The sequence below is a fragment of the Drosophila willistoni genome (assembly GCF_018902025.1).
Source record: "Drosophila willistoni isolate 14030-0811.24 chromosome XL unlocalized genomic scaffold, UCI_dwil_1.1 Seg141, whole genome shotgun sequence".
NCBI lineage: Eukaryota > Metazoa > Arthropoda > Insecta > Diptera > Drosophilidae > Drosophila > Drosophila willistoni.
Window position 1 is genome coordinate 8,851,762 of NW_025814052.1, and position 18,503 is coordinate 8,870,264.

The window sequence follows — 18,503 nt, forward strand, 5'->3', positions numbered from 1 at the left end:
CTGCCATAGAAATTATATCTCAAAAGTTTTCAAAATCATTGAAAGAATGCCAAGATGAAGCTAAGTGAACTTAAATAGACAGAAGTTTATTCTATTCTAGGTAAAGAAGTATGAAGTTATCGTTTCCTACATATTATTCAGATAATTTGGGATTAGAAAAAGTCAATTATCTTTTTCTGTTGAGTTTGTTGCATACATGTTTTCTGTTTGATTTGAAATTTTATCGATATCCAATATTCATTGTAAACTTTTTGCTACTACTTAAGGTGATGACAGATCCAAAGGGATATATAAAAAGTTTAATTCGATTCGAATTAATGAATTTAGAGTCTAAATTATGGATAAAGGGGAAAAAGTGGGTAAAGATAAAACAGAGATTCCATTATCCTTTAAAAGTAAGCACAGCATCTAATCGGTGTAGAGTTATCGATTTCTTTTTCCCAATTCGATGACAATGAATTCGTTTTCAAGTTAGTTCAAACCAAAGCTTTTGGCAGCTGATGGCAAAGCTTTCGCATGCGAGAGCAGCTTTTGTTGCTTGGCAAGTTAGGCCGACGAGTGACAGAGAAGGCAGAAATACAAAAAAAAGAAGAATAAAAATCAAGTTGGTCGAAACACAAACGTCAAGTGAAGAAATCAAAATTAGCTTTTAATTGAACAAAGTAACTTAAAAACTTCAGCTACAACCTAAAAGTATGCAATGGATTGTGAAAAGATATCGCGAAAATTGCGAAAAACTGGAAAAACTCTGTATTAAAATAAGTGCACTGTGAAAATTCTCCCACACAACACACTCGCCAACACAGTCACACACACACACACACACACACACACACACACACACACAGAAGGCGGAGGCGCGCGCATGTAAACCTATGTATACATGGACAAAATGCAATTTTCATTTTAAATCACAACAACAATAACAACAGGATCAGCAACAATAGCAATGTCGCTGGAGCACACTTTCCTTGGTACTTGGGAGGTAAGAAAGATTTAAGATTTGAATAATTCCCATTATCCTCGAAATTTACACCGTCCGACCCCCTCGACAACTCGAAAATGTTCATCTTTTTGAACGCTGAACTCTGACATTTAAAACCAATTTTTTGCAAATTCTTCCTTCCCAATGTCTCCGCCCCCGCCACTGTCAAACAAATTTATAGATTGTCTGCTGCACATTTGAGGGCAAACGGGAGCTATCCGGTTTGGAGGGGTAAGTAATTTATTATTACCAACTAAACCCTTTGCTTTATTAAATCACAATCCATTTCCCTATCGCTAGCATAAAATTTCGCCTTGATGACACTAGCGATATAACCTGGTATAATGATCTGGTTAGTCCAGTTCCTGAAACAAAAGACTGCGGCACTTGCTGTGATTCGGCAAGTGTATTATTTAGTTGTGAGACCTTCGATGTGCATGAAACGAATCCCCGTTTGGTATTTGGCGCCTTTGCCGGTCACAGTATTGAATTTAGTGTAAGTAGAACTAATAAGTTAATAAGAACACGAGATATCTGCATAAGTTTTCAATCTCCATGTGAAATTCTGTGACTGAAATCCTCCTCTAAATTGAATTCAAGCAAATTTGTACTCCTTATCCCAATAAACAAATTGTTAAAGAGATGGTTAAAGCAAGTAACTATTATTTAAAACAAAACTTAAAGATAGTTAAAGCAAAAATGCAATTTAAAGTAATTCTTACGTATTCAACTGCCCATTAATAGATATTTTAAATACTTCTTGATCTTATTTGGACTTGTTTTTCCAAAGTGAGTCTCCAAAATGTTTTCTTTGGGATTGAGAACAGATCTTGGTCCCAATTAAACAACAGTCATTAAGAGACTGCTTTCAGTTATCGAGTGTTAAAATCTATTAAATCCATATTGTTTTATAATTAAAGACTAACACCTTGACACCGACTGAGACCTTAGTGCTAAGCTGTGAGAATTGGTATGCCGTGGAATGCAAACGTCTACAGGATGGCCAAGCCGCTGGCCAGGAGAAGCAATTCACCTTTGGCGAGGCACTGCAGGAAACGTATTTTAGTGATGTGGTAGTAAAAAGTGGCAGTGGCTTTGAGTTTGCATTGCATGCATCGATTTTACGTTTGAATGGCTTCGATTGTAGTATGTGTGCGAATAGTGCACCCTCATTGGCAACTTCCACACAGCAGCAGCAGCAACAACAACAACAACAACTACGTGCCACACCCACAAAAGCTACAAATAATTTAACCATTACACCACAATCCATTCGAATATCTGTGGCAAGCGCTTCAGTTGGTGGCGATATTGAACAGAAAATCTCATTGCCACGTTTGAATCTTTCACCCATTTACCTGCAGCCGCCCAGTGATTTTCAATTGGGCTCGAGACCCGCACTTGGCCATCAATTTAGCAGCAGTTTCAATTGCCTGAGCAATGGCAACACCCAGGAGCGGCATCAGGCAGAAATGGATGGCATAATGGGCGATCATCGAGGTTTACTCAGCGTGGAAACGGGAAGCGGCAGCAGTCTGCGTTGCCACTCCGATTCCCACTTGGAAACTGGTGCCCAGCAGCAGACGTCGCATTGCAAGAACATATTCAACTTCTGTCAGGATTTGATGCTGCAACAACAGCAGCAGCAGACGAGCCTACAAGCCGCCACTCCGCTGGCTCCATCAACAATGGGACTAGCCGTTTGCAATACCAGACGCCCGCCCTTGTCACCGTATCGGGCACGCAGTCCCTCACCCTTTCCTAGCTCATTGGATACACCGCCCTCATCACCATTAACCCCAGTCGGAGTGCTATATAATTTACCCACATTTCTATTAACACCGATACTCCATTGGCTCTATACGGAATCATTGTTGCCCGATCTCGATGAGGATGTATGCGAGAAGCTGATCAATTTTGCTGAGACTCAACCCTCGCTGACCAAATTGGTGGAACCTACGCGCAAGTACCTGAGATTAATGCGACTTAAGAAATGTAAGAAACAACAACAACAATATTAAGTATAACAAAAATAACGAAAGATTTCATTTGTTCTTTTTCTGTTCAGTTGTTGTCAATGTCACGATGGATTTGCATGGCATTCTCAATCGTGTGATACAGTGCATCAATCCCGTCAGTATATCCCATGAACCTGCCCAACTATATGCCACATTTCAGGATGCATTAAGAGAATGCGCCATCGGTAAGTTTAATTATTCCAATGCATAGAGAAGAGGAAGAGGGTATTCTTCTTTGGTAGGCTTTGAATTGACTTGGACGGATGCAAATCGGTTGTCGTATGCGTAGTGCAAATAACGTATACGACTAGTCTTTCGGCCATGTTATGGCAGAATGCAAAATATAAAGGGAATAAATGGAAATTTTGGTCAAAAAACAATAAATAATACATATATATAATAAAAACGAGAATAAGCTAACTAAGGCGAGTCATTTTAAAATCATTAACTCCTTCAATAAATATGAGATATTTCACAATTGGGCAGATTTTTCGATGGATGTTTACTATTCCGTATTAGTCCGAACTGATCAATTCTCAAACTTGATCTCAATTAGGCAATATCAAATAACTAGCAACTGTTTAAATTGAGGGCCTAAGGTTCAAACGCACAGAAGGACGGATGGTCAGAAAGTGAGAAGATCTTGGCCAAATTCACCTGGCTTCTCATGCTGATCAAGCATACTGTTGCGATATTAAAACTATCGCCAAAAACTGAAGTGATATTTTGTATTTCGAGTATTTCCAAATGTGTTGTGCGAATTTTCCAGCAATATCACTTCCAGAATTTTTATTTTTTGGGTTTTTTGCAGCGAAAATAAATAGAGCACCACTTTCATGAATCAGGTTCAATTTTCTGATATTCAAAAAATGTTATAAAAATTACTGTTTTTTCAAAACTAGTTGTGACATACCCAAATAAATAACAATATTTAAGGCAACTTAACATGCCTTTATAACTGCATTCTAAAATCTAGAAATATTGCAATCGATTTGAAAATTTTGTATTATTTACGATAATTTTTAGCGGTGATATTTTTATACCTTTTTTTCTGCATTACATCTGACTATAATTCGGAAATAGGAATCGAAATTAGAATTAATTTCGATTTTGTTGGCATTAATTGTACGAGCAAATTTTAACATTTATTAAATAGATTGGAGTCCTTTTATGGCTTAAATTTTAAAAATTAAGTTACAAAAATTTATGTGGTTATAGCAAAACTCGAATTTGTTCAAATATAATCAAATAAATGGAATCTGGGGGATAAATTATAGAGCAATTACAGAAGACAATTAGAGGTTAAACTGATTCATTTGACAGCATTATATACCTTGATTTTATTATTATTATTATTATTATTATTAAAGTATAGGATATAGTTATAAACTATCAACCTAACTATATTTTACAAGCACTGGCAACTAAGGCCTTCGGCTTAGACGAAAACTACATCCATACACTAGCCTGGGATTCGAACCCGGATCCTCGTTGTTCAGTTGACAAAATGACTGGGCCACTTAGACAACTCATCTACCGAGGACTGCTACCTTGATTTTAATTTTCCATATTTTCTTACATTTTTCAATTTCAACATTTTGTGTTTAGGTATATAGTTAGGGGAATATTCTTTGAATATTACTCATAATTACTTGATGGATTTCCATAAAAGAAAAACTGGATTTTATGACTCAAAAATTGAATTTGTGCAGGTGCAGAGGCATAATTAGCAAAGAAGGGCAAAGGAAAAAGAAGGACAATCAGATCACTGGTTAGCAGCCACAATTAATTTGTTATCCTAACAAACAAAACACATAAATATTTATTGCAAAGAAAATCGCCACGAAATCTGAGACTGAGACTCGATTTCCTCTGATCTTTTCTTCAATTTCAATCATCAAGAAAAACTATGGAAGTCTGTATTGACCTTTGGAGTTGTCAGCTATGTTTACTTTGCTTGTAATTCCCAACTAGATTTAGCCTTCGATTTAGTGTAGTTGCATTACAATTCTCAAACCTATCCGTTAAAAGGGATTTTCTTATTAAAGTTAAAGCTTTAATCTAATTATATTGAATTTACCTTTACTTTTGTTTTTTGTTTTCACAGGCTGCGCAAAAGTCTTACAATTTTGTAATATTTTCATCAAAGATGCCAGTCATATGGCACGGTATCAGAAAAATGAAATAGTTAAATATGTTCGAACCCGTATACCAATATTCATGTCACAAATGCAGCAACTACTTCGCAATGTGCTTGGCGTTTTTGTGGGCCTAAGTGTAGATGAGAAGGCCGATTTAGTAAACTATCTAGTACCTGAGGTAAGTTAGAGACTGTCAGAGCTATTATCAATTTTAATAATGACTAATTTTCAAATTTTAGATTGAATCCACTTTATTGATTTTGACCGCTGTGATAGAGGAAATCAAAAACTCTTTGGAAACCATGTGTAAGGTTAGTAAATGCTCTGCCAATATGCTTTATCCCCTATCGAACTAATTTCTGGGATTGACTTTTCATTTTAAGGATCTAAAGTGCTCGCACTTGGACTTGTCGATGCAACAGCAGCAATCGGATGATGCCATTGCCAAGCAGCTGCAACTTGTCGATACAGGCGGCGGCGGTGTTGGGGGAGTGGCCATACGACCACGTCGTGGCCCACCGGTGGGCCTGACGCTCTACGACAATCCGACGGATAAGCAGCGACTGAGTTCCACCGAGAATGATCTCAAATTCGTTCTCTATATGTATGAAGTGAGGAAAATGCGTGATATCTATGGACGGATTGCAGCTGCCTTGGATATCATTAAGAACAAAAAGTTAGTTGATTGTTTTTCTTTAGCCATCTTTAGTTTTGACTTATTGCAATTCGTTGCAGAAAACATTTTTGTGAGATGGATTTTCTAAGCAAACGAAGTACAATTAATCAAAATCTTGAGCAGCTAATTGTGGATATACCCGCTTATATATTTATTGTGGAGAATTTATCGGATCGTTTGGACGATAAACTTGGCTGGAAAGAGTTTAAATTCTGTTTCAAATTGGCAACAAGTCAAATAGTAAGTTGTGAACATTTCAAACTGTCGAGACATTCTCTGTATTCATGTATTCATTTTCTGTAATATTTAGAATGGAGTTATTGTCAAACTGTTGGATCACAAGTCAGCCCTACGCGAGGCGATTAGCCAAATTTGTACATTGGTACGCAAACAGGAGTTCACACAATCGCTGATTGAGCTGGGGCTCTTGGAGGCCTCGAATCGTCTGCAGCATGATCTCAAGGTGGCCGATCATGAGAATAATCTGGGCTTGGGTGTCAGCGATGCTGAAACTATGTGCATTGATCGAAAGCACTACTATGACTACAAGAACATCAAGGTAAGAGTGTGTAAGTCGGAAATGGATCCAGAAATATTCATTCATTCCCTCTTTCATAGCTGAACCTCATCCGACATCTGTGTGAGCCTCCCATTGCGGCTAATAGTAATCTATCGAAGAATGCTTTGCGCCTACTGCACTCGGCTCAATTTGCCGATATGGAATTCGAAGTGCATACTTATGCCCCAACTGCAGCCAGTGCAGAGGTCCTAGAGGCGGAGACACAAACCCAGGCGCAGACACAGTCAGAGGGGGCAGCCCATTCATCTACAGGTCCAACAACTGTGGCACTGCAAGTGCATAGTTTTAAGGCCCATCGCGTCATAGTCGCTGCCCGCTGTGAATGGTTCAAGAAGGCACTGATGTCCGGCATGCAGGAATCGATCAATCGGAAAGTTATCATTACAGACACATCGCCAGTGATATTTCGACGTCTGCTTCTGTATCTCTATGGAGCACCAATTGATCGCACAGTTGGAGCAGAGCAAATCTGTGAGCTAATGCTATTGGCCGATCGTTATTCCATTGACGATTTAAAGGTACTAGGCATACATATATACTATATGATTAGATGATCCTTGACCATCCATTTAATTTGACAGGAACTATGTGAGAATACACTCAACTCACTTATCGATGAGGATTCAGTTGTCTGTCTATTGGGAATTGCGGATCGTTATATGGCAATTGCTTTGAAATCAAACTGCTTGTCCTTTCTCTCCCAGCATGCTCAGTTAACAAAATGTGAAATATTCAAGGAATTGCCGCAAACCCTTCAGGTACGATATGCTTATGCTCATATAAGTTTTCTCCTTGAGTAAAAGCTGGGTGTTTGTGTTTGTCTCAATTTTCCCCCAGCTTGAGGTGATGGACCTTATACATTGGTTTGGCCGCGTCTCTGAACCCTGGAACGATCGCGGCTTCAAGCCACGCAGCAGTTCCCGGCATAGTTTGAAGAGCCCCTCGAAGCCAAGATCACGTTCTCGCAAATCTTCACCATCCTATATGTGACGCCGGCAGAGCGCCAGTGAACAAACAGTAAATAATACAAATAATTCCAATCAATTTTTGCGTTAATTGGAATATTCCCCGACAAAAGAATTCTTCTTCATTTACCAGAAAGAATTAGTTAATTAGTTAGTCACGTAAAATCAAGTCAAGTCATGGCAGGGCCTAAAAAAGCACAAATTCTACAAAAAAAAACAAAAACAAAAATCCTGATAGAATGTTTGCCAAGTTATACACAGGTAGAAGGACAACAAATCCAATCATGCTTATTAATAATTTCATTTCAAAATCAAACATTTATTTAAGTAAGTTGTAGTATTCAAATGTTTACAGGGAATGAAACTGCAGATATATGTACTTATATTTCATGTATATGTATATGTAACTAAACATTTTTGTTTTAGTAATTATTAAATTGTCCTTTTCATTAATCGAATACCTAATCACTACATCAGTTGCATTCGAATCAGTTGATTAACATTCAAAATGTTGGAAAGTATCATTGTAGCACATTCATCTTTAATATCTTCCTTCAACTGACCATCTACACGGCATTTAAACTAGATAATTTATTATTAGGCAGTATTGATTTGATTATCTTCCATTCTTCTAGCCAAATCTGTTAAATTTCCTTATGTTTTTCTATGGTTGCACTTTTTTGAATTATCAAATCAAATTTTTGTTCATCGGGGAACACATTTTTTTCTAAAATATATATGTTTTTATGTTCTGATAGCAATAATTTCAAAAGTTTGGCTCTACAATTTACACATTTAATAAACATTGTATGTAATATACTACATATATGTACATGTATATGTATATGTATGTATATGTACATATATGTATTTATTATACTAACTCAGACTTATATACATTTAACAACTGAAATGGCAAAAAGGAATTTTGATTGGATGTTGTATTATCCGATAATACAAAACATGTATTACCTATATATATATATATATATATATATATATATACACATATATATATTTACCTATACTATGTACTAGACTAACAGATGTATTCAATAATTTTTTTACATAGCTAAAGAAACGAAAAGTTTCAAAATGTATATTTACCTAATTATAATTAGATAATTATCTTCTTTCTCCTTGGAAAACAGCAAAAAAAAAACAAAGAAAAAACTGTCTCCCTCTACACCCAAAAAAGAAAAAAATGTACTAAGAAACAAAATGTTCTTAATGATATTTGTATAATTGTTGTTGTGTAAGTGTGTGTGCGTGTATGTGTCTGTCTGTTTGTTTCTTATTTCGTTTGTCGGTGTGTCTTACATATATATGTTTACCTTTATATATATACATATACTATATATGATTGTATGAATGTAATTAAAGTAGTATAATAATAAATGTATAATACCCTGTATCTATAGGGTTAATAGGTATACTTATTAATCAAATTAATTTCCCCGAAATGTATGCAACAGGTCAGAAATCCATTTATAGACATTCATAGGAAGAATCATCCGTTATTAGTCCCCAATGGTCATGTCCGTGTACCGCTCTATCTGCATAGAACTCTTCTCTCAAAATGATCAGTCAATGTTTCATTAAAATAACATCTAAAATATATACATAGGTACATACATACATATATAGGTGAAAAAAACGTGTCTTGCCAACGATCAAAATGTGAATGTGAAGTAAATAGATCGATAGGCAACGAACAAGAAGAAGAAGAAGAAACCAAGACTTCCCATCACTCAGATTCACTGCCAAACGGCTAAAAATTCAATTGGGTAATTTAATAAACTTTTAGGCTACACACATTTAATTTTCCCTTTCCCCACTAACCCATTACTTGCTACAAGGTATCTTGAAGTCGGCTCTTCGACTTAATCTATGAACTTGTTTTTTTTATTACTATTATAACATTTTTGTGTACCTATTCTAAATTACTTTATTACATATCATTCTGTGAAAAAGAATTTCTATGGCTCTATAATGATATTCCTGAAAGGTTGGAGTCGAATACTATATGTGTTGCAATAACAATATTATTATTATTATTATTATTAATGTGCAACAAAAGCCACTTAATACGGCAAAATGTTTTCATTCAACAAAAAATATGTTTTTACATCAATTTCGTTATACTTCAACTAAAATCTGAAAAAAGTAAACATACTACACACAATTGTATATTTAATTATTACACTAATTCAATATATTAATTGTTGTCTTCTAAAAAAAGGAAAAGCAAAAAAATTGAAAAAAAATCGGTAAAAACAAATGAAAATGCAAGAACTTTGAAATAAAATTAAATTTAAATTATACAGCTATACAAGTGTACAAGAAGAAAAAATATTGATATTAATTTATTTCAAAAATTTGGAAGCTCCCACTGTATAAGGATAGAAAATTGATGGCATATGAGGGAACTAGTTCCAATGTTTGTTCAATCAGCTGCTTTTAAGGGCGCCCAGATTGAATTTAGGAATGCAATGCATATCCTACAACTGCGCATTACGTATACGACAAGTGGGACCATCAGCCTTCCATCCGCTGCTTGCAGAGAGGGAGGCGTAGGAAGCAAAAGTATAATCTAACCCTGAGAGATACACAAAGCAATAGAGAGAAAGAGAGAGAGAGAAAGCAAAAATGAGAGCAACTTAAAATCCACTGACTTACGACACAAACAGAAAAAGAGAGTAACTTGGAGAGACACACACAGAGAGAGAAAGAGAGAGGGAGCAAGTGGGTGAGTAGAGGAGCAAGAGCAAAAGCCTTCGGAGCGAGAGTTAACATTGAAATCATGTGGAATTTTTCATGGAAAATTTGCGCTGCCAGCGTGAATATTTCAGCATACAAAAGCCGCCGCCGTCGACGTTGCCATCGCCATCAAAACAAGAAAAAAACGAAGAAAACTTCTCCCCCTACACACACACACACACACAGAGTGTGTCGTTGTTAATTTGAAGTTCTGCGAAGATTTGAATACTCTTTTTGATAAATTTCAATCACCTTCAATTCAAACTGAATGAAAATCGGCAACTAAAATATGTTAAGAGTTGGGGCAAGTTTTTTCTTGTCTATCGAGATTCATGTGAATGTGTTGTATACCACATTTTGGCAAGGGTATTAAAATCAAGCAAAACCGAATATTAACGAGCGAGAGCCGAGGACAGCCGAGGACCAGCTATGAGCGATTCATTCATGCCTCCTCATACTTTGCTGCTCAATTCGGCGAGTTTTCGTTAAATAGGGTTTACAGCCTACTGATTGCGTTGCCATAGTAGCCAACCCCCCAACGCCACGCCACCGACCACCAACCATTGAAAAAAAATACACACACACATTAAACAAAAGAAAAAATAAGTAGAAATTGCGTTCGGCTTGTGCTCTCTTTTTCTCTCTCTCTCTCTCTGAGCAATGCTGCAGATATTGCTGCTGCTGCTGCTGCTGCTGCTGCTTTTGCCACACAGGGCAGAGGAAAATCCATTTTCCATTTTCCTAGACGGGGACACAGGCTTTGAGTGTCGTGTGCGGCGGACGTCCTTGTCGTGCGTACGCCTCGTTTGCTCGCGCTGACCGCGTGTTTTATTTGAAAAGAAGAACAAAAAAACAAAAAAAAAAAGTAAAAATTTTAAATCTGCAAAATAATAGACAAAATAAGAAGGAGAAAACCAACAACAACAATACATTGAAAATCAAACGAAACTCAAAAGTTGAGAGAATAACTATTCGAAATTTTTGTTTTCTGCACGCAGGAGAAAACGGAAAAAAATATTAAGAAAATAGAAAATCAAATTCCACAAAGTGTCTCAAACACACACGAAAAAAGAAGAAAATTTAAATGAAAAAAGTAGCTTAAAAAGCAAAGGAAAAAAAAGAATAAATATTTAAAAGAAATAAAATCGAGGATTTTTTTATACCAATTTTTTTCTTACATTTTTTTTCTTGATTGTTTCTATGGTAAACAATTTAATGTGCGTGTGCAAAATCTAATACACAAAAAGAACAAGTGGCAAACAATAACAAAAAAAAAAATTCAATAATAACAAGAAGAGCAACAGCAACAACAACAACAACAAAAACAATAACATAAACTGCAAAGGGAAAACGGAAAATCATCATCAAGGTAGCACGCATTCACAGTGAATTTTCTGCTTTTCTTTAAAACTTTTTACACAACAATATGGCCAAAAAAAAAGAAAAGTGAAAACATGGATTGGGAGGGTATGGGGGGAAAGAGGAAAAAATATACTTCTTTTATGGTCCAATTTTTGGGGTACGTTCGCTCCTCTCCTCCTATGCCAACCATTGCCGTTCCACTCGTAGCCACCACCACCCCCATCCTTGTCCTGCTCCACTCCTCCACTCCTCTTCTCCCTTAACTCACCAAAATCATCATCAATTACTTAGCTTACAAAAAAAAAAGGGAAAAATAAATAAAAATAAATAAATGAATGAATAAATAAAAAAATGAAGGGAAATAGAGAGAGAGAAGCGAGAGAGAGAGAGAGAGAGACAGAGACTGCGATGGAGATGGTGAAAGTGATGTGACGATGGTGGGCACAAGGGAGAGGGGTGAGTTCGGGGGGCCAAAAGAGCAGAGAAAAGTAACAGGCTATCTGCTAAGGCCTAGCCAAAACTTTTCTCTCTCTAGTGGCTGTATGTGTTATCAACACACCAACACACCAAGGCACACAGACAGACACACACACAAACACACACAAACACACACACACACACACACACTCACACACACACACACACACATGTTTAGTTTATTAGCTGTGCGTGTGTGTGAGTTCCAGTCTGTTAAAAAACGCGAGATGTTGTGCTCTTTCTTTTTTCTTTCATTTGGTTGTTGTTGTTTTGTTTTTGGGCCCTGTTATTACATATTATCTTTTTTGGTCCGATCTGTTGGGCTGTGTGTGAGTTTTTGACTCGCTTTTTGACCCTTGCCAGGGTCACAAAGACACACACACGCACACATACATATATATACAGGAATATGCATAGAATGAGGGAAGGATAGGCAGAGTGACAGCGAAAGAGAGAGAGAGTAAGCAACTAACAAAATAGCAGAAGAGACGCCTACCAACAGACAGGGAGAGCGAGAAAGATAGAGAGAGAGAGGAAGGGAGAGAGAGCCAGAGAGAAATTCGGAGAGAGACTATAAGAAGAGTTGTATCTTTGACACCTTTTTCGGTGTCGAAATAGGTAAACAATGATTTAACTCTGTCCCATTTTTGGTTAGACCTACATACATACACACTATTAGTAATACTAAGTAAATTAGACCGATTTGTTATTCAAAAGTATCTACATATATATTCTTGATCACCATAGATTTCCGAAGCTTCTACACAAGTGCAAAAACAGTTTAGTCTATCTTAATTGATTTGTGCAAAATAATTTAAGTGTAATTTATTAATTCTAATCTACGAGAACGCTTAAAAGATCAAAAAACTTTTTAAATTTGTTGTCTAAAATCAAAGTACGATTTGAATTCCTTTTTGTTTTATTATCAGAGATGATGATTAATGATCTAATCATCTAATCTTTCATTGGCCCATTTAATAATATTCATTTTGACAACATGTCGTATGCGTAATGTTGCATTGAAAAACAATCCTAGGTATGGCCAGATAGTGAAAAGAATGTCCATCATTATCTATGCAAAAAATTTGTGTGTTCTCCAAAAATTTGCCTGCCCTTGAAATCAGTCGTCCTGGGCATTTGCCTCAACCTATGTGTCGTATGAGCAATGCGATCAATAATTTCATGTCGCTCTTCTGACATACGAAACATCTTAAAATTGTGAGATTTTCATTTCTTCAACAAACACACATATGCGATATTTGTATGTACTATATACCTACATATGTATATTATGTATCTCGATTGTTTGTATGTACTAGAAGTTCGAAAAAAAGAACAACAAATATCACAACACACTTAGAAAATTTAATTTACTTGTTTTGTTTTGTTTTTATTACACAACATGAAATCTTCATTAAGTGTAATTTAACATGAGTTTTTCCCACTTCTTCCAATGAATATATAAGTAGGAATAGAAAATATTTGCACATCTTTTGTATATATATACAGATCTAAACAAAGACGAATTGCTGCTAATAAAAGTTTCTTTGAGAATGATCTAGAAAATTCATTTTAAATGGTATTTCCTAACCCCAAGGAATACTGCATCGATTTTTCCAAAAACAAAAGAAACTAGAGAATATTAAAAAGCCAATTTGCAGAGGTTTTTTAAAACGTAAGTAAATAAAAAGAAACACACACACAAACACATAGGGTTAGTAGCTGCAAATATAGGACATAAATATATATGTTCTATTATAAAATTCGTTCTTGTTCTTATTTATTCACTCGTGTTTTGAACATTTTCTATTCACTCATTCATTAATTTTCAATTGTAGAAATTATCTCATATGGTAAATTCCGAAAATTATTACTTGTATGATTTCATTGTAGAATCTTTTCCTAGAAATGAATGAGTTACACGAGAAATGGTTGACCTGAGCTGTGACATTTCACATCATTATACCCATCATCATTAGAATCGTGGAACGAATGCAGATTTCTTCGAACTGGCTAAATAAATGGGATTCCAAACCAATGAAGAATTTCAAATTAACCAAAATCTGGTCTGTTTGATGCAATTATTGAAATCAAAACTAAGACAAGTGAGAGGTTGCAGTTGTATATATTTCATTTAAGCTGAATTGCTATACATATACTTAACTAATGACTAACTGATTGCAATGGAATGTTATTCAGTGGAAAAATGATTATTCAGAAAATTGTATAAGAACAATTCTTAGGAATTTGCCTTTGTATCTTAAGTAAAATCGAATTTTCCAAACAATTCGCATGAAAATTTTAGTAAAATTTCCTAGGGATCAACATAAAGTTCAAAATTTGTGCAAATATATTTTCAATTCGGAGAACGGTTCTCCAATCAGTTAAGAAGGTAAAATAAAGGTGATGATAAAAATGATGGAGAAATTGAATTGCAATTGAAATAGAATCTTGTTTGCCGTTAAAATATATATTTTACTACATATATATTTCTACACTTGCGACTATAAGTATACGGCGTTTATACCCTTATTCATTTTGGCCAGAAGTGTGCAACGGATTAAAGGAAGCAGTTCCAACCATATAAAGTATATACATATGTGATTTGACCTGCTATATAGTTCAGGGGTTGAATCGGTTGTATCAGTCGGACCATACACCCATAAAATGAAATGGTATATTAAAGTCGCCAAAATGTATGTAACAGGCAGAAGGAAGCATCTCCGACTCCACAAAGTATATATATTCTTGATCAGGATCAACAACCGAGTCGATCTAGCCATGTCCGCCTGTCCGTCCGTCCGTCCGTCCGTATGAACACCTAGATCTCGGAGATTATAAGAGCTAGAGCCACCAAATTTGGTATGCAGTCTCGTGTAGTACGTACAGTTATCGAGTTTGTTTCAAATTTTTGCCACGCCCCCTTCCGCCCCCGGAATTTACAAAAAACAGATTTTCTTAAAAACTATGTAAGCTACTGACATTAAATTTGGTATGTAGGCTAGCTTAATAGACGCGCAGATATTGATTATTTAAAAATTTTGCCACGCCCATTTCCGCCCCCGAAAATTAAACAAAACTGATTTTCTCGAAAACTAACAAAGCCAAAGTCACCAAATTTAGTATGTATATTAACTTAATATGCGCGCAGAATACATATATTTTAGTATGTTGCCACGCCCACTTCCGCCTCCATAATTTAGAAAAAACCGATTGGCTCTTGCAATTTTTTTACCATCGCGATCAAATTTGGCAGACTAATAAATCTTATCTATTTCTATCAAACTACCAAATTTGATTGAAATCGGACTAGAAACATACAAAATATACGTATAAACGTATTTTGCCACGCGATCCATAAGGGCAGAATTGGCCGTGGCGGCGCTAGAGTGCTCGTGTGTTTGTAGAGTGAGCAAGATAGCATATAGTATTTCACCTGGTGTATGGTATACCCAAGTCGGCGAGACGACTTACTTACTTCATTCTTAATAACTTTGTTATTTTCTACATTATTGTCATAAAAATATAATATTTGTCAAACTAATATATATTTTAATGAGTATGTCATATATCGTTAACATCGGATGCCTGTATTAGTGACTGCGATTATCAAACTAGTTAATTAATTTTTCCATATGATACCCTATAATTCTGAAAATATATACAAACATATATAGGTATATAATATAATGTCACCTAAAGTTCAGCCAAAGGTTTTACGCCGTTCTTTCGCGGAAATTCGACAACTCATTTTTAGATGAAACGTTTTTCCCATTTGATACCTGTAGGTGAGGAGAGAGTAACAGGGAAAGCTTTAAGGGTATACAAACTTCATAAAAATCAGTTTTTATAGCTAGTGAATAAAAAAACATCACATATTTTCATTTGGAATTTAAATTTTTATAAGTTTAAGTATCGGATATCGGTATTGTTTATCAAATTTAGATTCAGACTAAAAAAGTATCAATCCATTAGTGGATAGAGAAGTGCATAAAAAAATATGTTATATCAATTTTGAACAACTTCAGAAGTTTCAAGTCTGATTCAAACATTCTCCCAAATGCTTCACAGTTGTCAAAAACTAAAAAAATAAATTGAATTCTCGATAAAAGTTTTTTCAATCTCATTTTGAAAATGATCAAAATGCTGAGAGATGCAAAATTTGTTGCTGAATGTTTCGTTCGGTCTATGCTTGAATAATTGCAATTTCCACAATTTTCACTAAAAGAAAAGAAAATGTTGCCTTGGGGAGGGGCGAACCCCTATACCCAATAACCCGTAACCGCTCTTGCGAGGCGTCTCTTAGCCCACCAAGCCAAAAATTCTAATTACATCTGGCAAAAATACAAAAAAGGAAAAACAAAAACCAAAAAGAAGAAAAAAAAGAAATAAGAAACAAGTACAACAAATTTGAGAGAGCGCAGCGTTTCGGTTAACATTTATTCGCCGTAGACTATTGTGTGGGTGTGAGAAGAGGTGGGGGGTGGGTGGAGGGGGAGTTTCTGTAGATAGTGGAAGAGGTAACGGAGGGAGGCATGGGGATACACTGCAAAAGGCAACGCAATAACAGTACTTTCTGCTATGGGGTGAAATTTATAGACACATGAAAAGTGCCACACGCACACTCGGCCCCAAAAATGCCAACACCCACCCACCCAACCACCCAGCCAACCACCCAATCACCCACTCTATCCCCCATCCTTAATCACCTCTCTTCCGCTTTCGTTCTTTCTCTCTGTCTCTGCCTCTGTCTCATTCTTCCTCTCCTTCTCTTGCTATGTTTGTTATATAAACTTTATTACACACTGTCTGTGTGTGTGTGTGTATGTGAGTCAGATAGTTGCCTCATGTTTTATAGCCCATTTTATGCTATATCCCAAGCCTAGAGACGAAGCCGGGGCCAAAGTTGGCGTTTTATTTTTAAAGGCTTATGCTTTTTTACGTCACGAAGAGATATATACTAACATACAAACATACACACAAAACATTCATTCAACCACACATCTACTCTCTACTTATACAATACATACATACACACTTACATACAAACATACATACAAACATACATTTGTATCTGTAAGTGGACTTGCGTGCAAGTCGTTAATTCATTTCATTTCACTTACTGCACTCACGCCCGTGCGCCACTGTCACATTTTTTACTCACACACACACACAGAATGAGAACCGTTAGATTTGGAAATGGGGCCAAACAGCTGATCCCCAAAAAGCTGAGCCGCAACGAATTAAACTTTAGAAAATAAGGCCAAACTGGGACATCATAAACGCCTCCAAATAGGTTCAATTCAATATTTCTTTTCCCATTTTTCGATTATCTAATCAATAGAGTTGAATCTCGATTGTCCAAGGTTAATGGGGGAAACTCAGATAACACAGACAAATGCTACATGGGGAAAATGCAACATAATTTCTGTCATAACAACTATTATGAAATATTGACTTTCCAATGAGCATGCTCATGTTCTTTCTTAGCAGTTTCTTTCATCAGCAGGCTTAGCTTATCACTCCAGACTCATTAAGACAACACTAAGCCAATGCTGAAACTAGTTGTGAATTACAACTAAATTAGGTGTAAAAAGGAATACACAGCATAATCAATAGGCGTCAACAGTTAAGCAAGTGTCCATTTGTGTCCAAGTCCTTAGTCGATGGGTCAAACTATAATACTTTTGTTCTCGAATTCGATCCCCGACTTAGGTGGCGTTTCTCCAGCGATGAATTCTAATTACTTAAAGGTCATTCCATCGTGCATAATGGAAGGGCTTGTGGAATGACGTATCGTTAAAAACTACAAACTAGAACCCTTAATGATATATATGTAGGTTCTCATGATATGACAAAATGATGATTTGGTGGCATTTTGGACAGCTAATTCACATAGGTTTTGCTTTTTGCTCCTTTTTGTAAGTTGTTTTGTACAAAGAATATATTAGGCAGCCCAAAAAGATGACAAAGTATTCTCTATGGCAGGTCCTTTAATGTTAAAACTAGTGAGGAATCACAACTTAACAAAGCAAATAAATTTAGACTAAACCTAATATTGCATAAATTCCCTTTTTGTGGAATATCAGGAAGGTCACATAATAGACAGACTGGACAAATGTACATCAATTTGTATCATTACATATGGATTTTGCATTCCGAATTTCTGTAAAACGTTTGTTATCTTATTTTTGCTGATTTATCTCTACGGCCGGTTGAGTTATGGGAGCGGAAGGAGTGCTCGGTGGCATATGTCGATCATACGTCTTGATCATGTGCTGCACACGATTGCGCAAAAACTTGAATATATTCACCCAGTATAAATTTTTACAAAAATACACAACAAAACTTACTGGGGCCGACTATATAAGTAGTGGCCTCTAACCGAAGTTTGTATACCCTTGTGAATTTAGTGTTTCATCAATAGAAAGTGGGACAAAGTAAATACGGTTTGAAGCAAATTTGTATCCAAAGGATGTGATGATTTAGTTTACATGCCACAGTTGTGTGCAAAGTCCGTATGCTCTGTCGGTTAGAGT

The 18,503-nt window shown here is 36.0% G+C and overlaps 1 protein-coding gene across 1 annotated transcript; it reads left to right on the forward strand.

Moving 5' to 3' along the window:
- Nucleotides 1-571: 571 nt before the first annotated feature.
- Nucleotides 572-7,745, forward strand: LOC6648732. The gene is made up of 13 exons (XM_002071799.4): nucleotides 572-985; nucleotides 1,167-1,216; nucleotides 1,286-1,481; nucleotides 1,906-2,980; nucleotides 3,054-3,188; nucleotides 5,111-5,322; nucleotides 5,384-5,455; nucleotides 5,528-5,820; nucleotides 5,880-6,060; nucleotides 6,131-6,379; nucleotides 6,439-6,918; nucleotides 6,982-7,158; nucleotides 7,238-7,745. The coding sequence occupies exons 1-13, from the start codon at nucleotides 950-952 to the stop codon at nucleotides 7,388-7,390; spliced, it is 3,309 nt and encodes a 1,102-aa protein (XP_002071835.2). The 5' UTR covers nucleotides 572-949; the 3' UTR covers nucleotides 7,391-7,745.
- Nucleotides 7,746-18,503: the final 10,758 nt, after the last annotated feature.